General features: G+C 35.4%; 1 protein-coding gene across 6 annotated transcripts in view; it reads left to right on the forward strand.

Moving 5' to 3' along the window:
- The window catches only part of HMCN1 (hemicentin 1), a 454,750-nt gene that overhangs the window by 317,891 nt on the left and 110,439 nt on the right, over nt 1-26,420 (forward strand). For all 6 annotated transcript variants that reach the window (XM_015447093.4, XM_015447120.4, XM_005540243.5 and 3 more), the window contains 11 exons: nt 1,513-1,635; nt 2,381-2,542; nt 3,928-4,209; nt 7,443-7,610; nt 12,170-12,283; nt 12,825-12,911; nt 15,421-15,612; nt 18,038-18,211; nt 19,871-19,984; nt 20,810-20,955; nt 24,899-25,049. In XM_015447093.4, the coding sequence (XP_015302579.3) occupies nt 1,513-1,635; nt 2,381-2,542; nt 3,928-4,209; nt 7,443-7,610; nt 12,170-12,283; nt 12,825-12,911; nt 15,421-15,612; nt 18,038-18,211; nt 19,871-19,984; nt 20,810-20,955; nt 24,899-25,049 (1,713 nt within the window). The remainder of the gene's footprint in view (nt 1-1,512; nt 1,636-2,380; nt 2,543-3,927; nt 4,210-7,442; nt 7,611-12,169; nt 12,284-12,824; nt 12,912-15,420; nt 15,613-18,037; nt 18,212-19,870; nt 19,985-20,809; nt 20,956-24,898; nt 25,050-26,420) is intronic.

Raw genomic sequence — 26,420 nt, forward strand, 5'->3', positions numbered from 1 at the left:
ATAAAAGTCTAGACCTCAGAGAGGGTCTCCATTACAGATATAGATTTTCAAGTATTTGTATTAATGAGAAGCCCTGGGGGTAGAGAAGGGTAGAGTTTAGAATGGAGATCATAAATTTATAGTAGTGACAATCTATGCAATTGTGTCATTTTCTTTTGGAACTTTCAGTTTGTGGTATCAGTGACAGAGTAAACTGTAGGATTCATCCAGAGTAAGGGTATTGACAAATAAGAAGGGCAAAGGTACAAGGCAGTTGAGAATATTGACAAAGGAACAGTTGAAATTATTAATTATGAAATCTACGCTGAGTAGAGAAGTCGGTAAACAGAAGAATAGGCAGCTGGATAGGGAGACTTCTGAGAAGTGAAAACACTTGAGATTCAATTAAGTCAATGGGAATTGACTTGAGAATTGGGAATAATTGAGAGCAAAAAGAACAGAGAAGTTGTCAGAAAGAGGCCTAAATTTATAAACTTACAGGAGGAATGTTCTAGATGATGGGAAGAGCCATGGTATGGCTTCTGATGGAAAATGGGATGGGTATATCAATAACTGAGTAGACAGGGTATTTAGACTGGTTATACATGTGGATGTTGGGTTCATACAGAGTGATGGTAGGACTTAGTATGAAAAGTATAAGAACACAGAGTGTTCAGTGAATAAAGGAAGAATGACAGGTTTACAGACGGGATTTAAAAAAAGAGAGAGAGAGAGAGAGAGAAATAAATTGGTTATATGAGCCTCAAAGGAATAGAGGCTTTTACATGGGATGGTTGAACAATGACCGGAAGCCGCACTAGGGGTGCAAGAGGATTCTCCCACTCCTCAACTCTCAGGAGTTTGGAAGAACAAGCCATCTACCAGCTGACAGTCCTGCAGCCAAAGAAGTGTCCTCAAGGAGAGTTCAGCCAGCAACTGCAGATTCCAGCGCCTTTGAGAAAATCTTGGGTAGTCAGTATTCACTTTGAAGGTTCCAGGGTGAAGCTGTAGGCCAGTAGAGAAGCAGACTGTGCAATCTGAAATAGGTAATATGTCCTTTCTTTAGACAAAACCCCTTGCCTCTGCTCTTTAGAATATGTTATATGCCTTATGTTTCCTGTTCTGTTCACTATTTGAGATATCAAAGCTAGCCAGGCAACAGTGACTGGGCTAAGTTTAAACTTGGTAGGTACTTTAGCTTTTTGATGCAAGGTATCTAAATATCTTGCATCAAATATACATTTTATAATAGCTAAATATATGAGCTAACATATTTTGTAAGTTATGATAAAGTAGCTTCTCTTTATGCCATTCTGAATATTTTGATAAATTTCTATCTGTGTACATGGGAAGTCTGCTATTAGCTATTTATGCTACATCTTACAGGTGACTTTTAATTTGATGTTGATGTCAACCTCATATGCCAATTTCTTCATTATGTCATTTGAGTAGAAGCCTTTTATCTTACATGTAAACTGTTAGGAAAATTCTATATGAAATGAGTGGAAAAATAATATTTTTATTTTTTTCCAGTCCCCCCAAATATTGGTGGTTCTGATGAACTTACTCAACTTACAGTCATTGAAGGGAATCTCATTAGTCTGTTGTGTGAATCAAGTGGTATTCCACCCCCAAATCTCATTTGGAAGAAGAAAGGTCAGTTTTCATCCTTGAAATTTATAAAATTAAATGAAAATAGAAGATGGATATTGACTTTGTTTGACAAATGTGTTAGATTATAAACAAATTTTCCTGGAATTTGCATACTAAATGCTAGACAGCAAAATTGCTTTATATTAAATGTGCAACATGTGATCCTTCTACACTACCCAGCTGAAATTTTTTTAAGACTGTTAACTCCTCCCTAGAAAAAAAAATTCTGCATTAATTGATTATTTTTGAATCAAATGCATTATAGGGCAGCTATAAACATTGAGAATGCACCATTCAGGAACTACATTTTCTTCTTTAAAATAAGTTTTAAACTTCCTGGGTGATTGGTTCAGTCATACCCCAAACCTCAGCATCACACAATACATCCATGTAATAAACCTGCACCTGTACCTCCTGAATATAAAATAAAAGTTGATATTATTAAAAAGTAACATTTTTTCTCTGTGACAGTTTTCAATGTACATTAAGAATGAATTCTGTGTTTGACCAGATTTTCAATTTATTTATCAACAGCTCCTTAAGCCCACTAAGTAGCAGAAAGATCATTTAAATTTTTAGTTCATTTAAATATTAGTGCTCCTTCATTTTACATACTAGGGCAGGATTATTTTACAGTGTCATTTGCCTTTTATATACTTGAACTAAGTAAACAAGTATCATATTTAGTAATGTATACAAAATGCTTTACATTTCTGCCTCATATTCTGCCATTTGGACTTCTTTGCAGGCTCTCCAGTGCTGACTGACTCCATGGGGCGAGTTAGAATTTTATCTGGGGGCAGGCAATTACAAATTTCAATTGCTGAAAAGTCTGATGCGGCACTCTATTCATGTGTGGCATCGAATGTTGCTGGAACTGCAAAGAAAGAATACAGTCTGCAAGTTTACAGTAAGTTGTTGATTAGCCAGGCTTTGGCACAATTTTCTTTTAAATCTTTTCATCCTTCTCATTTACTTTATAAAATATCTTTAATATTCATTCAAAATGGTACGGTTGTAACTATCATATGACACATTTAAATTGTGCTGACATAACTGGAGAGCAATTACTTCCTTCTGGCTGTTATTCGGCATTACAGCTGTCCACTCTGCATTAGGTCACCAATGACAGACACATCAGTGTGGCTGTAATTTGTTGGGGGCAGATAGTGGACACATGGAGGGGGAAGGGAGAGCATTTTACCATAGGGGATATTTACAATATGTGAAAACATTTTATTTTAAAGATTATTTTACTTGTATAAGATCTTAGAGTGCTTAAGATAGTTGTATACTCATTTAATATTCACATGAGCTGTTATATAAGACAAAACTGTCGCCTCCATTTTGTGTACGTGGAAATTTAAGCTCCGAGAGGTTTTGTTGGTTGAACAAGGTCATGTGGCTTGTGTGTGGTAGGACTGACACTAGAACATCGGATTACTGACACGGGCCTACTTTTCTTTCCACACATATATGTATTAGAATTGATCTAATTTCCTAATGTTCCTAGCATCAATGACACGTGAATTCAGCTTCAAACAACAGAATAAATGGCTATAAGTGGCTTAACCAAGTAAAGGTTTATGTTCTCACATAATAAGAAGGCAGAGGTTAGCATTAATCACTGGAGTTGGTCAGCGGCTTAATTGTGTCAGCATAGGAGCTCTGGCATTCTACTGATCCCTCCTTCATGGTCTCAAGATGGTAGCTGTTATTGTGGTATCAATTCCACGTAGAAGGCAGGAGGAAGGGAAAGGGCTGGTATCTTTCCCTTTTGTTAGGAGAGCAAAATTTTCCCCAAAATCCGCAGCAGACCTCTGTTTAGGTTTTACAGGCCTAAATTCATTCATGTGGTTACCCCAGTTTCCCAACAAGACTGAGAAACCATCTCAGCTTTTCCAACTCATACTGTAAAAGGGAGAAGGAAGAAAGGAGTTAATAACAGACATTGGGTTGTAAGCTAGGCTACTGTATCTGTTTTAAATGACTACTAGGAAGACTTACGTAAAGCAGGGCTACAAGTGATAAGTTCAAATATTTGTATAGCTTCTCAAAAGTGGGAAGTTAGTGAACTGTGTCAATAGCTTCATTTTAGGTATGAACCCACTTAAAACGTTGGAGAAGAATTCCACCTCTCAGCATAACATCATGTCTGTTAGTCCTGGGTCTTTTCTTTAGTTGTTTATATTTTAACATAAAAATATATTTAAGTTTGGCTGATGAAAATTCCTATGTAAGACTTGAAACAAACATTTCCTATTTTGTTTCTTTTTATCTTCCTCCAACCCTCAGTTAGACCGACCATAACCAACAGTGGCAGCCACCCTACTGAAATTATTGTGACCCTAGGGAAGAGTATCTCCTTGGAGTGTGAGGTGCAGGGTATTCCTCCACCAACAGTGAGTTGGATGAAAGATGGCCGCCCCTTGATCAAGGCAAAGGGAGTGGAAATACTGGATGAAGGTCACATCCTTCAGCTGAAGAACATTCATGTATCTGACACAGGCCGTTATGTGTGTGTTGCTGTGAATGTAGCAGGAATGACTGACAAAAAATATGACTTAAGTGTCCATGGTAAGTAGAAAGAAGCTCAATATGTTCATTTACTGGCTAATATAATCTAACATCCTGGATGGGAGATATAGGCCCCAAGTTATGAAAGTCATTTATTTATAATCCATCATTTTAAACATATATACCTTTTCCCCAGGTCAGTCTCATTTATCCTTCTATACCTGACCTCACATTATTTACCTTGCTGAAATAAGCACATATTAGATATTCTTTAAGGAAAGCACACAGTAAAGTAGAAAATTGTTGTCTTCAAATGCTTTTGGTCTGATGCTGTCCCAAGTAAAATCTCTATTTTATGTTTTCCAAATTAGCTGACTTAACTGGATTTGTATAAAGGTAAGTGCCTTAGAATTTACTGACTCATCATCAGTTAGACATGAGTTATACTGAAGTCAGCTTTAATATTCCAACTCTAATGAGTCATAAATGTCAATAAGAATAGAGCAAACATTGTAAAAGTGTTCCTATTTCTCCACATCCTCTCCAGCACCTGTTGTTTCCTGACTTTTTAATGATTGCCATTCTAACTGGTGTGAGATGGTATCTCATTGTGGTTTTGATTTGCATTTCTCTGATGGCCAGGGATGACAAGCATTTTTTCATGTGTCTGTTGGCTGTATGAATGTCTTCTTTTGAGAAATGTCTGTTCAAATGCTTTGCCCACTTTTTGATGGGGTTGTTTGTTTTTTTCTTGTAAATTTGTTTGAGTTCTTTGTAGGTTCTGGATGTTAGCCCTTTGTCTGATGAGTAGATTGCAAAAATTTTCTCCCATTCTGTAGGTTGCCTGTTCACTCTGATGGTAGTTTCTTTTGCTGTGCAGAAGCTCTTTAGTTTAATTAGATCCCATTTGTCAATTTTGGCTTTTGTTGCCATTGCTTTTGGTGTTTTAGACATGAAGTCCTTGCCCATGCCTATGTCCTGAATGGTATTACTTAGGTTTTCTTCTAGGGTTTTTATGGTATTAGGTCTAACATTTAAGTCTCTAATCCATCTTGAATTAATTTTCATATAAGGAGTAAGGAGAGGATGCAGTTTCAGCTTTCTACTTATGGCTAGCCAATTTTCCCAGCACCATTTATTAAATAGGGAATTCTGTCTTCATTTCTTGTTTTTGTCAGGTTTGTCAAAGATCAGATGGCTGTAGATGTGTGGTATTATTTCTGAGGGCTCTGTTCTGTTCCATTGGTCTATATCTCTGTTTTGGTACCAGTACCACACTGTTTTGGTTACTGTAGCCTTGTAGTATAGTTTGAAGTCAGGTAGCGTGATGCCTCCAGCTTTGTTCTTTTGACTTAGGATTGTCTTGGCAATGCGGGATCTTTTTTGGTTCCATATGAACTTTAAAGCAGTTTTTTCCAATTCTGTGAAGAAAGTTGTTGGTAGCTTGATTGGGATGACATTGAATCTATGGTGGGATTGTAAACTAGTTCAACCATTGTGGAAAACAGTATGGCGATTCCTCAAGGATCTAGAACTAGAAATACCATATGACCCAGCCATCCCATTACTGGGTATATACCCAAAGGATTATAAATCATGCTACTATAAAGACACATGCACACGTATGTTTATTGCAGCACTATTCACAATAGCAAAGACTTAGAATCAACCCAGATTTCCATCAGTGACAGACTGGATTAAGAAAATGTGGCACATACACACCATGGAATACTATGCAGCCATGAAAAAGGATGAGTTCATGTCCTTTGTAGGGACATGGATGCAGCTGGAAACCATCATTCTGAGCGAACTATCACAAGAACAGAAAGCCAAACACCGCATGTTCTCACTCATAGGTGGGAATTGAACAGTGAGATCTCTTGGGCACAGGAAGGGGAAACTCACACACCGGGGCCTATTGGTCGGGGGGAGGGATGGCATTGGGAGTTATACCTGATGTAAATGACGAGTTGATGGGTGCTGACGAGTTGATGGGTGCAGCACACCGACATGGCACATATATACCTATGTAACAAACCTGCATGTTGTTCACATGTACCCTAGAACTTAAAGTATAATAATAATAAAAAGAATAGACCAAACATACACATACATAGGGACAATGACTTAGATGTGTACATTTTGAATTATAATTTTTATAGCTATAGAAACAATGGTAAATTTAATGGACACAGATCTTGTAACTTGCCCTCAGTTAAGACACACATGAAGTTCAGTGTTAATATCCTGTAGTTTGCAGCCAATGTGTGTGCCAAAGCTATAGGAATCACAACACAAAAGGGAAGATGAATTAATCTTAAGTACTTTTTTGTTGGATTACTCTTAATTTTTAGGATTAGATGATTGATTTTTTTAGGAAATCTCTATATGTAGGTTATAAATCCGTATCACAAATTTGCAAGAAAAGATGAGTGATTCATATTCACAGTAGCAAAGACATACAATCAGCCTAGGTGCTGATTAATAAATGGTGGATTGGATAAAGAAAATATGGTACATATGCACCATGGAATACTACACAGCCAAAACTCATGTCCTTTGCAGCAACATGAATGTAGCTGGAGGCTATAATCATCAGTGAATTCATGGAGGAACGGAAAATCAGATGCCCCATATTCTCACTTATAAGTGGGAACTAAATATTGAGTACCCAAAGACATAAACATGGCAACAGTAGACACAGGGGACTATTGAAGGGGAAGGAGGAAAGGAGGCAGGGGTTCAAAAACTAACTCTTGGGTTCTATGCTTACCACCTAGGTGACAGGATCAATCATACCCCAAGCCTCAGCATCACAGAATATACCCATGTAACAAACCTGCACATGTATCCCCTTAATCTAAAATGGAAGTTTAAATTGCAATTTAAAAAAAAGGGGGGGGTGAGTGACTCATACAAAATCACTCACCACTATTGGAATAACAATATGAAAATAATTTACTGCTAAGATTGAGGAAGAAGTGACATTTTTACTTCCAGGTATCTCTCTCTCTCTCTCTCTCTCTCTCTCTCTCTCTCTCTCTCTCTCTCTCTCTCTCTCTCTCTCTCTCTCTCTCTCTCTCTTTCTCACACACACACACACACACACACACACACACACACAGAACTGGTTGTTGTGATTGCTTATTTTGCTTACTGTTAATCAGAAAATGGAAGTCTTATTAACCATACACTGTTTAGGATTTGATGTTTGATATACAACATCAGGTATATCAAATGTATAGCAGGCAACTAATATTTCCATTCCCCATTTGTTTTATTTTGTCTTACAGCTCCTCCAAGCATCATAGGAAACCACAGGTCACCTGAAAATATCAGTGTGGTAGAAAAGAACTCAGTATCCTTGACTTGTGAAGCTTCTGGAATTCCCCTGCCTTCCATAACCTGGCTTAAAGATGGATGGCCTGTCAGCCTTAGCAATTCTGTGAGGATTCTCTCAGGTATTAGAAATTCTGGTAGCCTTATAATCTTGTAAGCTTCATGAGGCTACAATTTCTCCTTAATTTCAAGTTTCTCAGTGTTTTTATTGTTTTATTTTTTTTAACCTAGCTGCTTACTATAATACTCACTAATCATATTAAGAAAAAAATATTTGAAAGGACGTAAGAAGCTATATGAAAATGGGAAATCTCCAAATATCTCTAGACCCCTTTTAAAAACAAATCTTGGCACTTGCTGATTACTTCAGTCATGGGATGTCAAAGCATTCATGCTACAATGAGCATCAACCAACTTGAAAAGAATTACAGGAAGTGCTGAAATTGAATCCAAAGTCTACAGTGAATCCTAGAATATAAAATACCTCTATATCCAAATATTAATATTTCAACATATTCATGACTAATCTCAGTTTACATTTCTAAAATGGGATAGTTTCCTATGAGCTAAGACTTTATTGTCAAGAGATATTGATCATATTCCTCATATAATTTTGTGGGAAAATCCAAATAGCTTGTCATTTGTGGATCAATATAAGCGTAGAGAGAGATTTTTAAGGCAAGCCGCATAAATCTGCACTTGGCCCATTTTAGTAATGACTTGGATACAGACTAAGATAATCTTGCCAAGTGTTTGGTTAATAAAAAGCTTAGATACTTAGAAAAATACCTAATGTGTGATTGAAGGCTTCCAAATTCAAACACACCTCATGCTGGAGCTTTTGGGTTAAACCTAACAAGATGAAGGTTAAGTAAGGCTCGTGATGACCCTCTATATAATTACTAATTATGTTAGTTTATGATCTCTTTGCACTTACAGTCAAACCAGTGATGAGATTATGATGAAGTAAGTATAGCTTCAGCACTCTTAATATGAAAAGATGTCTGAATTGTGTTAGTTTCTCAGTATGCTTTAAAATACGATGTGATTATCCCGACAACAAATGCAATATTTTGCCACATCAATAAACTATATTTTCTCCAATAAGAAAAGCAGGAGATAATTTGCACTATAAACTTAGCAGAACTTATTAGAAAGACAAGAAGAAAGGCTTAATGACAGTATTTTCAGAGAAAAATATGATGGGAAATTATCACATAATGATTAATATATCTGTATTTAACCTGGAGAAATAAATTTTGTGGTGTATTTAGTATATAATCCAAAGTAAATTTAAATATTTGATGAGCCACGGTGTAGAAAGGATTATGTTGTTTTTTCCTAGTTCCAGAGGTTAAAAGTAATGTCAGTATATGGAAGATTCTAGGGACAGATTTGTATCTGAATATAAACAACTTAACAGATACTTAGCTTGCTTAAAGTCAAGATGAGCTACTTTACGTGGCAGTAAGCTCCCTTCACCTAAATGTGCTCAAAATTTACCACTACTGAAGGCATATTCAGAAAAGATTCTTTCCTAGTGCTGGAATTAAGTCTAAAAAACCTAAGTTCCACTTGTTTCTTCCCAATCTTGGTTTATAACTGATAGGAGCTTGACGAAGAATGTACATTGCTATTAACCACATTTATTGTCTATAATACTCACTATATTTATGACCTCAGACTAGTTACTTAACTTTGCTAACTTCAGTTTGATCACTTGTAAAGTGATAATAGTATTTGCTTCAGGGTTTTTGTAAGGATGAAATGAGATCTCTAAAACAGTTAACACAGCACTTGCTTCTATGGAAGCATCCAATACCTGTTTCTTGTTATTGTCATAGACAACCTGGTAAAAGGTTTGTGGTCTGTCTGTCCTGGGAAACTTTCCTATGTCCTTACTATGATGTTTTTACTTTGACAGGACTCTCAGTCTCTGTTGATCTTAAGAAATACATACTAATGCTGGGAGGTGGAGCTTGCAGTGAGCCAAAGTCACGCCATTCCACTCCAGCCTGTGCTACAGAGCGAGACTCTGTCTCAGAAAAAAAAAAAAAAGAAAAAAAGAAAAAGAAAATACACACACACACACACACACACACACACATACACTAATGGCAAAGATTGTATTAATATGTGGTTACCAAAGCCTAAACGCATTATCTTCTTGGCTTGAAATTATATTTATCTTTCTGGCTTTTAAAAAAATGTTCAATTGCTAAGAAAGTAGAGACTCTTATTAAATATAGTAAGTGTAGCAGAGCTCCTGGAAGTGAAAAAGGCAAGCTAAAGTGATGTGCTCTAGCTTGTTACAAATTTACAGAAGTGGTGTTTTGGTTTTATCTATCTTTGTTGTGCTTGACTAGCAGCTGGAGATCCCTGAGTGAACACATGATAAGTATTTCACCTTGTGGTGCTGCCAAATGAGTTATTCAGTTTTACAATCTGAACATGTTGTGTTGTGCAATAGATAAATGAGAATCAAATGAATGGCATATGACTTGCTTGGTCTTCAGTCTCCTGTACATGCCTATTTCATTAATATTAGTCCTCCTGAGAATTTAAGTATAGCTTTTCTAAAAGCAGTACTTTGATGAAGACCCTATCATGGTTATGAAGTTATCTGCCAGAAACAGATAACTGCTATAAAAATTTAATAGGTACAAGAAACGTCTCCATATAATTTACTGTCAGAACCCATTTTTGGTTTTCACTGGATTAAGTGAGAAGGCCACAAAACCAAGAGAAAAGGAAGATCATGAAACTTATGAGGCTGAGGTTTGTAGAGCCAGCAGTGATTCATAAAAGTTGTATTGCTTTAGTATTCTCAACTGGAATCATATTATGATCTCACTAATCTGAAGTGGCAGTGAGTGCTTGAATCCTTCCCTAATTGACATAAGTTTTTAAAGCACTTTTACTTCTTAAGTAAACATAATTTCTGTTTACTAATTCAATTGGGGAAAAAAGGCTAGATTCAGGTAATTAGCTTTGTTTGTCTAAATAAGATACTACTAAGTTCACCTTTCAGTAGGTTGAGGATGGGAAAGTTGCTTATAGAAAAAGTTCAATGTCAGCTTGTGTTTACATAAACAGAAAACAGATTGAATACTCCTGGGAAACCAGACCCAGGTGAATATTTACATGAAAATTTCATGTTAACCATTACACTGTTTTTAGTTCAAATTCAGGGTGCTAAGCAAAAATATATCAGCTAGAAAATTATTACACAATCCAATAAATGAACTACTTCTTTTGTTGGACTTTACTCCTCAAATGGTGCCCAGGACTTTGTTCTCTCAGTGTCTCTTGGTTCTCCACAGGTTTTGTTTCATCTTATTTGTTGGCTCTTCTGCCTTTATCTTTAAGAGTTTCCCTCCAAATTACACCCCCAGTATATCAGAGTTTTACTTTCAGGCTACTTGCATTTCTTAGATGAATATTTCTTCAAACAAAATGTTACATAGATGTTCAAAGTACAAAAAGAAACAAAAGCAGTGTATCACTAGTGCGTGAAGTAACCCCATAACATTTTATATAAATGTAGGATTCCATGAAGCTCAATTGAAAGCTGGTAGTCTTCATTCTCCTATCTTCCTTATATTAGGTTGGTGCAAAAGTAATTGTGGTTTTTGCCATTGAAAGTAATGGTAATGTATTGATGTCACCCAAATCTGGGTGTCTGGTCTGGTTATCTTTCTGACATTCCCATATTATATGTTCAATGGAAAACTAAGACTATTTTTCCAATCATCTGATCACAGTTGTCTTTCTAAGCACAAATTGGATCATGATCCCTGTTTGTTTATACACTCCATAGTCTTTCGTGAACACAATAAAATCTAAATTCCTTCGCACAGCATTCACAGGCCCACACAATCTGGCCGTACTCCATCAAGCCTCATCTCTTACCATTTTCTCCACCTGCTCTGCTTTTGGTACCACTTCTCACACTGACTTTCTACCTCTGTCTCTTCATTAGCATCCGTATTAGTCTGTTTTCATACGACTATAAAGAAATATTCGAGATTGAGTAATTTATAAAGGTGAGAGGTTTAATTGACTTACATTCTGCATGGCTGGGGAGGCCTCAGGAAACTTACAATCATGGCAGAAGGGGAAGCAGGCACCTTCTTCACAAGACGGCAGAAGAGAGAGTATGTGAAGGGAAGACCTGTCAAATGCTTATGAAACTATCAGATCTCATAGCAACTCACTCACTATCATGAGAACAGCATGGGGGAAACCATTCCCGTGATCCAGTCACCTCCCACCAAGTCCCTCCCTTGACATGTGGGGATTATGGGGATTACAATTCGAGATGACACTTGGGTGGGGTCACAGAGCCAAACCATATCAGCATCTCTCAACTCGTGTGTAAAGTATACTTACCTTTTAAGATCATATTCAAACATCACCTTCTCTGTGAAACAACATTTCTTGCTTGCTGTCATCTAACATTATATATTTTTTTAATCTATTGAACTAGAAGATTTTTCTGAGTTATTTTGTTTTATACAGGTTTAAAATGTGATTTTTGTAAAAGCTTGAAATAAATTCACTTTAAGGGCCTCTAAAGCGTACGGATTAAATTTTTACCTAAATTGAGCATCACTTGGATGGCTTATAAAGTTTCATTTTTCTTTTTAAGTCATCTTAAAAGGATGGTTTGCTTCTGCAGGAGGCAGGATGCTACGGCTGATGCAGACCAGAATGGAAGATGCTGGCCAATATACTTGTGTTGTAAGGAATGCAGCTGGTGAAGAAAGAAAAATCTTTGGACTTTCAGTATTAGGTACTTATATAGTTTGCAATATTAGGAAAAAACTTTAATTGCCTTAAATCCTGGAAGCAGAGTTAAAATTTATTTACCACTTGATCAGACCCTGGACTGTGACTCTTGGCAAGAATTCAATATTAGAATTGTTTGGAGGCAATCAGGCAATTGTTTGGAGGAATTAAAATGCCTGTTTTAATTCACAATTGCTCAACAATATTCTGAGAGGCTGAATGACTTGTTCAATGTGAATGCATATTAGAGTTATAGTAGAAGAAATAAAAGTCAAATAAATATTCCTGGTGATTTGTTGACATATTTTTATGCAGACTTTATAATTTACATTACAATAAAATTCATTATAATTGGATTTGTGACATACAACTTTAAAAGTAGACTTAATCAAAATAATATTATGACATTCTAGCAGTCAGATAATGAATGTGGATTGGGGGATTTGTTTTGAAGGTTATGACTTAATAAAACCATACATAAATACCTATAAAACAGCAACCTTGCTGTTAAGAGCTGTTATTTTGTTGTTGTTGTTGTTTTTCAGTACCACCTCATATTTTGGGTGAAAATACATTGGAAGATGTGAAGGTAAAAGAGAAACAGAGTGTTACGCTGACTTGTGAAGTGACAGGTATGGGGCTCAGCTCTCAGACTTTTGATGCTCCCCCCATTCGCTGATAGTCATTGTCTCCACTATATATCTTATTAAATTTTTAAAATATATTTAGGGGGTATAAGTGCAGTTTTGTTACATGGATATATTGAATACTGGTGAAGTCTCAGTGATGGTAAACATTACCCAAGTAGTGTGTATTTTACCTATTAGGTAATTTCTCATCTCTCAACCCCTCTCCCACCCCCGCACCCTTCCTTGTCCCCAAGGTCTATTATTTCACTCTTTGTGTGCTAAGTAATTTATACACATTACTTAGCTCCCATTTGTAAGTTAGAACATATGGTATTTGACTTTTTGTTTCTGAGTTACTCCAGTTAAGATAAAGGCCTCCAGTTCCATTCATATTGCTGCAAAAGATATGATTTCATTCTTTTTATGGATAGGTAGCATTTCATGGTGTGTACATATATATATGTGTGTGTATACAGATACGTATCTTTGCTATTGTGAATAGTGCTATGGTAAACATACTAGTGAAGGTATCTTTTTGTTATGATTTATTTTCCTTTGGATAGATACTGAGTCCCACTATATATTATTAATCAGTTGAGAAAAAGTCCAGCTACTATAATTGGCATTTGAAATTGAATTCTAGTTCAGTATAGCTGGCAGAAATGTAGGAGGAAACCTTTCAAATTCTGTGGAGACAAAAAGGAGATACCAACAAGAAAGGAAGAAAGAAAGAGTGAGGGGCGGGGAGGAAGAAAGGGAGGGAGGGAGGAAGGGAAGGAAGAAAGAAAAAGAAGGAAGGAAGAAAGAAACGAACTGGTCTTTTCTTTCAGTTCAATAAATCATTCTTTTTTGAAAAATTATTCTGCTTCTACTTATATGTATGTTTATCTTGCCCTACCTTTTTAAATTTTTGTTTCCTTCCCTGTGTTTGTGCCTTCCTTTCCTTTTCCTGTTTACTTAAATTTCATTTCAAAGAAATGGGTAGGAGTTTTGGTGAAAGAATGGCATTATTTCATAGTGGGGATTTTCCAAGAACAATATTGTTACTTTTTGTTAGCATGTTTGAATATTACAAAGGGAATATAGACTAGGAAAAATAAAAATTCTAATACCAGTTTCACCATCTTTACCAGTAAATTGATTTCTTGCATATAATCAAAATAAACACATCTCTAAGAGCATATTTTCAAGGCTGTCTTTTTATTGTAGATGGCCTTGCAGTTTTAAAGTAACAATGAAAGTAGCCCATAACGTTTTATGGAAAGCCAGAGTTTTAAGGAAGATTCAATGAGTTTCTTATTTCATTGTTTGTCTGCCTTATGTGAGCAATAAATTTAAATAAGCAGAGAGGGGAATGTTTCCATTTTAAGAAAAGCAGATATAAAGAGTGTGATATTACTTACCCTGTTAATTTTTTCCTAGAAATAATGTAGTAATTAACAACAGTTGCATAGATAACCATTGCCTAAATTTTATAAAATCCTGTCTTCAAGCTAGTATATCATCCTAGCCCTCTTTCCTAACATGACTTGCTTTTATGGTTTTAAAATTTTCAAAGAGTATTTGAATAACTTAAAGCTTAATATTTAACATAGATCTCATTTGAAAACAAAAATACAGGATCTCTTCCTAGAGGCGGTAAATATCAAAGAATGATTAATATATTTATATGTCTACTGATCTGTTCAATATTCTACCATCTGTCTATGATAGAATCCTGGTATGGACTCAAAATATCTGCTTGTTGAATTAAAGGTTTGCTTTTTTACAGCTTTTTATCAAAAATATAAAATCTTTTTAAAAATTTTTATATGAGGCTGGGTGCAGTGGCTCATGCCTGTAATCTCAGCACTTTGGGAGGCCAAGACGAGCAGATCACAAGGTCAGGAGATCGAGACTATCCTGGCTAACACGGTGAAACCCCGTCTCTACTAAAAATACAAAAAACTTAGCTGGATGTGGTGGTGGGCGCCTATAGTCCCAGCTACTCAGGAGGCTGAGGCAGGAGAATGGCGTGAACCCAGAAGGCAGAGCTTGCTGTGAGCCGAGATTGCACCACTGCACTCCAGCCTGGGTGACAGAGAGAGACTTTGTCTCAAAAAAAAAAAAAAATTATATGACTACAAAGGTGTTCATGAATAATACTTATAATAAAAATGAATGCTGCATTATTTTAAAACTGTACTATCAAAATGCTTAGTTGTAATAGTCTAAAAAATAGTATAAATTTAGTTATTTAGTTAAACATGAAGGTCAGTTTAGAATCATTTCACTTATAGATGAACACTAACATACATTTGAAAATGATTTATAATCTATGCATATTTTTAAAGTCAGTACAATCTTATTATAAAATAAGTTAGTTTGCATAGTTATTTTTAAGTGAATGGATACTGCAGTGTTTTACATGTGGGATATGTAGGAAGACAAATGAGTGAAAACCTCCTCTTTCGAAGTTTATGCATTGTATACATGTCACTATTAGCCGACTCTCAGAAATGGCTTTTTACAGGGAATCCAGTGCCAGAAATTACATGGCACAAAGATGGGCAGCTCCTCCAAGAAGATGAAGCCCATCACATTATGTCTGGTGGCCGTTTTCTTCAAATTACCAATGCCCAGGTGTCACACACTGGAAGATATACATGTTTGGCTTCTAGTCCAGCTGGCGACAAGAGCAGGAGCTTCAGTCTTAATGTATTTGGTAGGCGTGGGCTTTTCTTCATATCTTAAAGAATCTGACTTGACTGTAGGCTACATTTTTCTTTTCTTTCTCTGTTCAAATAATGTTTCCATCATAGAATTTCCTCGTGGAAGGAGGACCAGTGCTTGTGTACATTTACTATTTTTCCTGAATTAATTTATAAATTCATTTGTCGTGTATGGAGTACCTACTATGTTCTAGGCACAGTGTTTTGTGCTAGGGACACAACTCTGAATAAGGTAGACTAATCAGTAGTAAAGGATAAAGATATGTTGGTCAAAGAGAAGCTGGTAAACAGTGATTGGGTCTCAACCTGAGATATTCTATCCTTTTTTTTGTGAGACTTTGCCATTATTGAAAATGGCCATATTATAGTCTTTGTGGACTAAGAGTGATAAAATAACTGTATGTTGATATATTCAGTTCTTATGTCTCAGGAAAGACATTAAAATAGATTTTTAACTTGTGCTCACTTTTTGAAATTTGTACCACTTAAATTTATTGTATTAGATTCCTAGTATCAAATAATTCTACTAAAATCAACTGACCTATATGTGAGTATGAAAATTTATATAGTTGTTTGTTTTTATAGTTATTGGTAATACCACTTAAGGAGTACAAAGATACTACCATAGATAGAAACTTCTCATATTGAACACAGGCCTCAAGGAGCTCATAGTCTAATTAAGTAGCAGAGATATATGTGCAAGAAAAATTAAATCAAAATACCAGATACTGTATAAGTGTCAATATTGTATTGTGTATAAGTGTATAAATTGATAATTATAAATGTCATAAGTGTATAAGTGTATAAATTGGCATACAGTATCTGGTATTATATATATGTTCATTCATTCATTCATTTATTCATTCATTCATTCATTGAAGACTGAGGGGTCTAGATCTGAATCAAAGCCCTTCTCCACCAACTTCATAAAGTAGAGGCTATTTAAGTGCATGTGTTTGCAACTTCCAATCTACCCAGCCAAAAATTCAGTGCCTTTACCCTTTCTTTTCTCAGAGGATAAATTATCCTTCTTGTTCACAGTTACTCCTTGCACTTACACCCTCCACCCTGTATCTTTCCACCGTCTGCCTTACTTGCAGCTTCACCATCTACTGTCTCCACCACTTCATATTTTAACCATGCCCAGATATCTATACTTGCTGTCCTACTGAAAACAGGCTTTGTCTGACACTACTCTGGCAAGCACTTCCCTTTTGCTAGGTCCAGCAAATATCTTGCAGTCCCAATTTTAATGTTTTGTACATTTTGATCTCTTTTTCCTTCACAATGTTCTTTCCCAGTTATCCTTGCATATCTTTGTTTGCTCCCTTTCTCTGCCCTTTATGGAAGCTTGAGCCACCTCTTAAATACTGGGTTCCCTGGTGTTCTGTCCTTACTTCACTACTCGTGTTACTCTAGATATTCTCTTCAAGTAATAGAATTCATTCCCAGATGTTTAATCATCTTTTATACACAAGAAACTTTTAAAAATGTATACCTGTAACCCAGATCTTTCTTGCAATGTTTGAATTCCTATATAGAGTTACTTGTTGGGCATTTCCACCTGAAATTCCCATAAGCACTTAAAATACAAGATATTCAGAACTGAACAAACTATTTTCCCTTCCTAAATGATCAAATCTTTCTACATTTTATATTTTTATGTTACTTCTCTACAGTTTAGTTCCTAAGCAAGCAAACCGGAAGTTATATTTGACTTCAGTTTCCTTTAGCCCCCAGTTTCCATAATCAAGTCCTGTCAGTAATGCCCTAAGTCTTTCTTTACTTTCTCCTTCTACTTTATACCTTCCTTTAATGCTCTAGTTCAGTTCCTCATTATCTTTTATAAAACAAAGTACCTGTCTCAGTTATCCTTGCTTCCAATATTGATCCACTTCAGTTCATCCTCTTGATATACCCTGCTTGCCCCTCATTGCTTACAATTTAATACTACCATGCTCCCAATATGTTCCCTCTTACTAGTCTCTCTGCTTTCACCTGGTAACTACCACTGATCATTTAAGGTTCACTTTAAATCCTCTTCCTCCTTTAAGAGGCCTTCTCTAATGAGACTCTTCACACCACATACCTCAAACTGGACTGAATGCTAACTCATTTCCAAAAAAAACCTCCATTTACCTTGCACCAACATTCCCATTATTGTCCTTAATATATTATGTTCTTTTATGTGTTATAGTTCCTTTTTTATGTGTCATCTCCTCCATTACCCTATGAGTTTTTTGAGGGGTCACTCTCTTTTGTGTATAATAATAATAATAATCATCATCATCATCATCATTTGTTTTCTGTAACTGCTAGGGAATGACATTATACAAATACATATAATGGAAATTTAGAAATGCACAAATATACAAATTTCTACATATATTTCTTCAATCAAATTCTCATCTTTTTCAGTATCTCCTACAATTGCTGGTGTAGGTAGTGATGGCAGTCCTGAAGATGTCACCGTCATCCTTAACAGCCCCACATCTTTGGTCTGTGAAGCTTATTCGTATCCTCCAGCTACCATCACCTGGTTTAAGGATGGCACTCCTTTAGAGTCTAACCGAAATATTCGTATTCTTCCAGGTAATTCATTTGCTTCACATGCCCAAGGTGCATCTGTGTCATCCACTATTCTAGAAAAGCAGAATCATTAGTTACTTTTCATAACAACACCTGTTTTGTTGGTCGTGTTATGTTCTGTGCAGCCTGGTTCCTAATAGGCCACAGGCCGGTACCAGTCCATGGCTTGGGGATTGGGACCCCTGCTGTAAAGTACTGAAAATTACTTTTTAAAAGATCAGAAAAATACCTAAGTTAAAAGGCAAATAAATAAATGCCACAAAGTAATTAACTGCTAAAATATATTATAATGTGAATGCCGAAAAGGGTAGAAATTCACTCGTGATTAAATATTAACTCTCCTTCAAAGTTCAGTTCAAAGTGAGAGAATTTGTTCCTCTTTACCGCATGGAAATAGATAATGCAAACAGAAAGAAAAAGGATTATTGCTGGCTTTAAGAGACTGACAGTCTTATGTTGAGGAGAGGTAATATGTGCAAAGAGTTGATTAAGAATATGAATCTGTGAAAAATCATGGATTCTGAATAGTCAGGTATGGTAAATAGGGAGTGAGTTTTATAACAATTCAAATGAAGAAGCTGGGTGCCGTGGCTCACGCCTGTAATCCCAGCACTTTGGGAGGCCGAGGCGGGCGGATCACGAGGTCAGGAGATCGAGACCATCCTGGCTAACACAGTGAAATGCTATCCCTACTAAAAAAAATGCAAAAAATTGGCCGGGCATGGTGGCACATGCCTGTAGTCCCAGCTACTCAGGAGGTTGAGGCAGGAGAATCTCTTGAACCCGGGAGGCAGAGGTTGCAGTAAGCCGAGATCGCACCACTGCACTCCAGGCTGGGAGACAGAGCAAAACTCAGTCTCAAAAAAAAAAGGAAGAAAAAAATAAAGAAAACTGACTTCAAATGAAGAAATGGCCACTGTGGGCTGAAGTGGTCAGAAAAAGCTTTGTTGCTTAGTCAGAACTTGATGAGACTTTAAAGAAAATTCTAGAATTTAGTTGACTGGAAATGAGTTAGGAGAGGTTTCAGATCCATCAGGGTAACCAGGGTGGGAAAAGTACAAAGTGAGAATGGCCTAGCCCTGTGCAATAGAATTCTCACCCACTCCCCGAAACTTGATAGAAATATTGTGTGTACGTATGTTGGCGGAGGGGCAGGAAATAAGATCAGCAAGAAAAGCTGGAGTCATGTTTTGAATGCCTGAAATAAGAATTAAGAGTTTTTACTTTATATATTGGTCAATTGAGAACGATTGAAAATGTTTAAGGAGGACAGTACCAAAATAAAAACTTTGCTTCAGCACAATTAATTTCTCCTGTAGGCTAGGTAGATCAGAGGAAAAGATGATTACGGCAGAAACCTATTTATGAAGAGGATAAAAGACCTTATGAAGGACCTTAGCTGGAGTGGTGTACAAAGGCATGGCAGGTGCAAATGACCATGAGAGTCATCACCACAGAGCACCACTGGGGACTCAGCAGCTGTCCTCAGATACCATGCAATCCCCATCAGTATTGTAATTTATCTTACATCATATGTCCATCACAGAATTGTCATATGTAAGAAGAAATATGTTAACAAGAAGACGTAAACCCCCGATAGCCTGTGTGTACTCCGCTGTCACTGTGATTTTAGAGATTCTTTGATGTTCCGTGATTTTACAGGAGGCAGAACTCTGCAGATCCTCAATGCACAGAAGGACAATGCTGGAAGATACTCTTGTGTAGCCACGAATGAGGCTGGAGAAATGATAAAGCACTATGAAGTGAAAGTGTACAGTAAGTTCTGAAAGAATACTATGTTTCATAGCTTCTCCATTTTTCTCTTTCAATCCTGTTTTTCATTGTGGGTTCATAATTATTTATACTCATCATTAAAGACTTGTTTGTACAGCTTACTTTATTAAGGATGGAAGTTGAATTAAGCATTGTGTCTATGGCCTCAATTGCTTAAAGATGTGAAGAGCCCACTAAATCTGCTCATTACTCTCTTGTTGGAGACTTTGTCAGTGGCATTTCTTTAAGTTTCTCTGTTTTTCCTTCTGAATTACCCTCTGGGTTGAGGTATAGTACTTTCATGTACAAAACTGTTGTTAGACGCATATGTTCTAATCAACAGCCCAAGATGAGATCATTAGTGATTTTGAGCTATTCCAATGTACATTGACCTATAAATAAAAGGCAAAGCTAACACTGCCATTAATAGGACTCATATTTCAGGATTTTGCTTTTGTGTTTGTAAAGGAAGAGTATCTTTCTGATTATCTTTTGTTCTTTGACTTGGTTCCCTTAATGACCAATAAAATACATTTTATGGATCATGTTCAGACTATGTCTGTGGAACTGGAACAAATGAGGCTAACTGTTCTGTAAAGGACATTAGCTTTATTGGCAGTATTATAATGATAAAGGGAGAAAGATTTCCCATTCCATCTTGCATTTGAACACTCTTTCATGTTAACTTAGATACTTAATGAAAGATCAGCATAGAATGCCTCTGTTATTTCCTTGTTTTCTTGATAAGTAATCCTCAGTGTGATTTCTGTGGTATTCCATGTATTGAAAATAACCAATGTCTAACTCTTTAATATTTATTTTATGCAGTCCCACCCATAATCAATAAAGGGGACCTTTGGGGGCCAGGTCTTTCCCCTAAAGAAGTGAAGATCAAAGTAAACAACACTCTGACCTTGGAATGTGAAGCTTATGCAATTCCTTCTGCCTCCCTCAGCTGGTACAAGGATGGACAGGCCAGTCACAACTTTATCATTTGCTAATGATTTCTTAAAGACTAAAATAGTCAATTGAAAAGAAATAATAAAATAGACACAGGTGACTCAGAGAATCACTGTGATCTTAAAACTAGCAAATTCCATGCTCCTAGAATCTAAAACTGAAAAAAAAAACCCAACCAACCTGAATGATGTTCAACAATTTTAGCATTATTCCATCACTGGAAAGTCTGCACAATTATTTTTGTATATATTAGCAGTTTTCTATAAAAATCTGGCCACCCTCACACTGGAGAATTTAGGGAAACCAGGTTTTTGTTTTGTTTTGTTTTGTTTTTTGCTGTTGTTATTTTGCAGTTTTACAGAATAAGTAAACTTGGTAAAGAACCAACACATAAATGGTGCTATCCCAGGTGAGAATGACAGGTATAACATGGGTACTAAATTTACTAAAGTTACTCAGATATTCTTTAAGTATCTTTAACTCTTTTACAAAAGGTATATTTTTAAATATTCCAAAATAAAGAAAAAAAACTAAAAGAGATGATGACGTTCCCAGTACAGTTAACTGGGAACAGAGAAGCTTTAAATAAAAGATCGTTCAATTCTGTAATCTGGTTTTCAGACCACACATCCTTATTTCTCATTCAACTTATATTCTTCCGTGCGTGTTTTAAAGATATATGTGCTGTTGATCTTAGACCAAAATAGATTTTTAAGCAGCTGTTAACACCGTACTTAATACAGATGTGAAACAGCTAAGCTGCTGTTCGTTCTGTTTTACACATAATCAACCAAATGGTCAAATTCCAGTTGTAGAAGTTCACATCATAATCATGATTTAAGATGCAAGAAAGATAAAGCTTTATTTTTTCAGATCTCAGATGGATTTTGCAATCCTGGCAGCTAGAAAAAAAGTCATCTCTTATAAAATAAGCAAGTTTCATCTGGAAGCCATTACAAAAGGGAAAATATAGAATTCCCACTATGCTCTGTTTATAGTTTCTTTTCTGACTACAAGCACACTTCATAGTACAATATCGATTCTTTATGAATTTACTTGGAAACAAATAATCCTTTCTCCTTTGAAATATTATTTTATTTTTAATCTTTTCTAAAGTTGTTTCATTCCTTATAGTTACGACATATGCTCACGTGTACACGAACACATACACACATTAAAAACTGGATAAAGACTAAAAGTGCACAGGAAATTAGGCATTTTTGTCTTATTTTTGAAAATTTCATTATAAATAGCTAAATTACAGCTTCAAGTTCAGGCTTCGAAATTGACCCAATTATGATGCTTTACACTGCTAGATTTTTTAGAGTTTGCAATTGGTCTCCTAGAATGTGAACAAAAAAGTACTATTTTAAAATTTATTTTCCATATTCATTCTCCTGTTATTTCAGTCTTCAGATAAGCAACACTACTTAAGTAGTGTTTTCAAGAAAACAAACACAAAATATATTGACAGACATTAAAAACTGGACAAAGTATGGCCACATTAAGTTTTGAAAGAATCTTGAGTTTTATTTATTCATACCCTGAAGTTTTTCTTTTAGCAAAGGAAATTTAAATTATGCTACTTTTATAGATAAGTGATACAATGTTAATAATGATTAATTGCATTCTGAATTATTTGTTGAGCATCTACTATTTGTCAGACACTGTTTTAGATGCAGGAATATAGCTATGAAAGAAACAGACACAAAGTTCTACTCATGTGAAGTTTAGGAAGGCGAAAACTAAACCAAACCAATAAAGACATAATGTGTCAGGTGGGACAGGTATCATGGAGAAAACTCAATATGAGAGAAGGAAACCAAGAGTGAAGAGTGTGATGTCTTACTTAAATAGAGAAGACCTCACTGATAATGTGACATTTAAACAGAAACCCAAAGAAAGTGAAGGAAGCAGACATAAAATAATAGAGGGCAAAATATTCCAAAGTAGAGAGCATAGCAAGGGCAAAGGCCCTGAGGCATTTAGGCTGAAGTGCAGTGATTGATGGGAATAGAAGATGTGAGCAGAAGACTAATGGAGAGCCGGATCATGACACCCCGTGTGCCAGTTGGTCTTTATTCTGATGGAAAGCCAACTGGGAAATTTTGAACACAAGAATGATATGACATAATCTGACTTAAGGTTTTAAGCAGATTGCATTTCTTTCTGTACTTGGAGAATAAAGGTCCAATTATGAAGTTATTGCAATGGTTATTGCAATTGCATCTCCACCAAAAGAGTGATGGTTGTTGCTTGGACCAAGGTGGTAGAAGGATGTGTGGGATGTGTAGGAAGGAGATTAAAGATAAGTCCAAGATAAGTGAGAGTAGATAGAGAAGAGGTCTAAGGATTAAGCCTCAGGGTACTCCTTTAAAGGTTAGGGAGTGTAGTGTCCCAAAAGATAAGTGAAAAAGGTACTTCAAAATGAACACAAGTTAAACTGTGTTAAATGATACTGATCAGGTAAAATAAGTACTTAGAATTTTCCAACAAATTTAGCAACATGAATGTCATTGGTGACCTTGACAAAGTCTTTTTGATCAAGAAGAAAGAGTGAAAGTCTGATTGTAACATATCAAGAAATGATGGAAGGAAAAAACTGAAGGAAAGTAATTGGAGAACACAAGTGTAGAAAACATTTTTAAGTCATTTGGCTACAAAGTGCAGTGGAAAATGTAGAGGTGGGCTGTAGCAAGAGAGGTTTTTGTTTTTGTTTTTGTTTTAGGTTGAAATCATCCAGTGGAAAGAAACAAGTTAATGATGATGTAGGTGAGAGAAACGCAGTTGCTGGAGGGATGTCCTTGAGTAGACCAGCAAATTCTCAGAATGGGCAGAAACTGATTTTAACCAGTTCAGGTTTTGCCAGGGGAGTAAAATAAAGGGAGAGGAGTCAAGGGAGTTGAGAGTTTATACAAGGAATGATTATCATGACAGAACTTCTCTGGGTAAGAAGGGAAGAGAGGTTAGGAGGAGACTGAGTGACAGTGAAAATATTGCAAGATCAATGGATTGTGGGGCTCCCATGGGATTAAAAAAGAAAAAAAAACTTAGAGAAAATTAGTAATAATAGAAAATTAGGAAGTGGTAGTCAGCAGATGAGAGCTTGAAAGTGAGATTATGAAGGAGCGCAGTTATTGGTAATTATAAGGTCTAGGTATGACTCTCCTATTTAGTGGCTGAGAAAGGGTGAGGGACAAGAAAATTAAAAGAAGGAGATCAAGGAGGTAAGAGAACACAGCATTGGAATCACCAAGAATTATGAGAAGAGTATCATTAGAAGGAATGACACTGAGCCTGGAGCTAAAATTTTCAATGAATGAGGGGGAATTTAGTATAAATGAAAATGTTGAGAAGATGGGAAATATTCTATTAACTATATGTAATGTTATTGATAATACATCATAATACAAATATATGTAAGTTAATATCCTATTTTATAGTAATAATTTCAATAAAACATAATATAAATATCTTTAGGTTAAAATTTTTTATTTATAAAGTAATAATGTTTCGAATAAAAAATAATTTAGGTCAAATCAGATTATACTAATGTGCTCAATCTTTCATAAAGAAATTCTAACCTTTTCTACAAAATTATAAAAGACATGCTTTTTAAATATTACATGAGATCAGTGAAAAATATTTTCCAACATGAATACATGTGGTAACTAAGAACACATATTTATCATAAAAAATGTATAAATGCATCATGCACAAATGCCTGGTACAAATATAAACTATAACTGTGGCAATTTTCAATAAATAAAAATTTGATTAGTCAAAAACAATGAGTTTAATCAAAGTAAATCAATTATTTTGATTAAACTATTGTGAATGTTCTGCATACAATTTTATTTTCATTTATTTAAAAAATCACAAAAACTATCAATTGCATGGCCTCTTAGAGGATTCATTATAGCACTTAATGCTAACATTGTTATAATTGAATCACAGCCCCTTAAATCCGATGATCATGTTAATATTGCTGCGAATGGACACACACTTCAAATAAAGGAGGCTCAAATATCAGACACTGGACGATATACTTGTGTAGCATCTAACATTGCAGGTGAAGATGAGTTGGATTTTGATGTGAATATACAAGGTAATACTAATATGCTTATTGTATATAATGTAATTTATATGATCTTTCAAAGTAAAAGAAAAGAGATTTGACTTATTTTAAACAGTGTTTTTTTTCTGTTAACAATATAAATTCATGATTGAAAATTTAGACTTGGGAATTAAAGAAGGAAATAATCCCATCATTCAGGATTGCCCCTGTTATTTTTATGTGTTTCCTTCTTGTATTTTAAAATATATACTTGTTTTACAAAGTTGGGGTCACATAATATAGATTTCTGTGTTGCATTAGCATTCCCTTAATTTTATATCGTGAAGTTTTAAAAACAGCATTTACATGAAAGGCAGGAAAGTAGTACAGTATGGAATTCAGAGTAATAAAAAACTATCTGTCCACTACCAGGCATATTATCTGGGTGATGAAATAATATGTACACCAAACCCCCACAACATGCAATTTACCCACATAAACCAGCACATGTACCCTGTGAACATAAAATGAAAGTTGGAAGAAATAAATAAGTAAATGTAAAAATAAAAACAAGCAAACAACAAAACAAAACAGACTTGGAATTGAATGATGATTATGGCTTCTAAAAGCTTTGTGACTTGGTAAAGTAACCTAAATTTTAAGACTGTTTCCTCAGTTTTAACATGACTGTCTTGTAGAATTTCAGCGAATACTAAATGAGATAAAGTATATAAAGCTCTTAGCAAAATGATTGAGAAATGATACCTGCTATTATTATTGTTTATGTTGTTACTGTTGATGTTGCTATATTTGACATGATTTGTAATAATTATGTCTTTCACCAGTTGAATATCCAAAAACTATTTAACCAGACTCCTACTGTTGAATGTCTGGGTTGTTTATAAGCTTTCACCACTCATAAATAATACTGCACTGAACATCTTTATACATAAAACTTTTGGACATCTTTTATTTTTCATAATTTTCTAAGAATGGAAATTTTAGGTTAAATGTTATGTACTTTTTTCTGTGATAAATTTTATGTTATGCACTCTTTTAATGCTTTTGATGTGCAGGCAAATTGCCTTCCATAAACTTCATACTTGTAACCAGAAAAGTATGAAAATTCCTATTATTTTTGTTAATGGAATTTTTAATCCTGATTGCATAATTTCTTTTGCCTTCTTAGTAAGCCAAATCACTGTGAAATGCTCTCAATTGAGCCAGTATTTTTTAATGGTTTCTCAAAATTAGTCTTTCCTGCTGTGTATCATTTAGCAATGCTCCTTTCTGAGAGTGAGCCCCTTTATTGTCTAAGTGCCAGAGCCCTTTAACAGGGAGAGCAAAGCATGAGAACAGCATTCTGAGCCTCATATTTCTTGTTCTTCCACATGAGAACCAGCTCTGACTTTCGTCTACTAC

The sequence above is a fragment of the Macaca fascicularis genome, chromosome 1 (assembly GCF_037993035.2).
Source record: "Macaca fascicularis isolate 582-1 chromosome 1, T2T-MFA8v1.1".
NCBI classification, from domain to species: domain Eukaryota; kingdom Metazoa; phylum Chordata; class Mammalia; order Primates; family Cercopithecidae; genus Macaca; species Macaca fascicularis.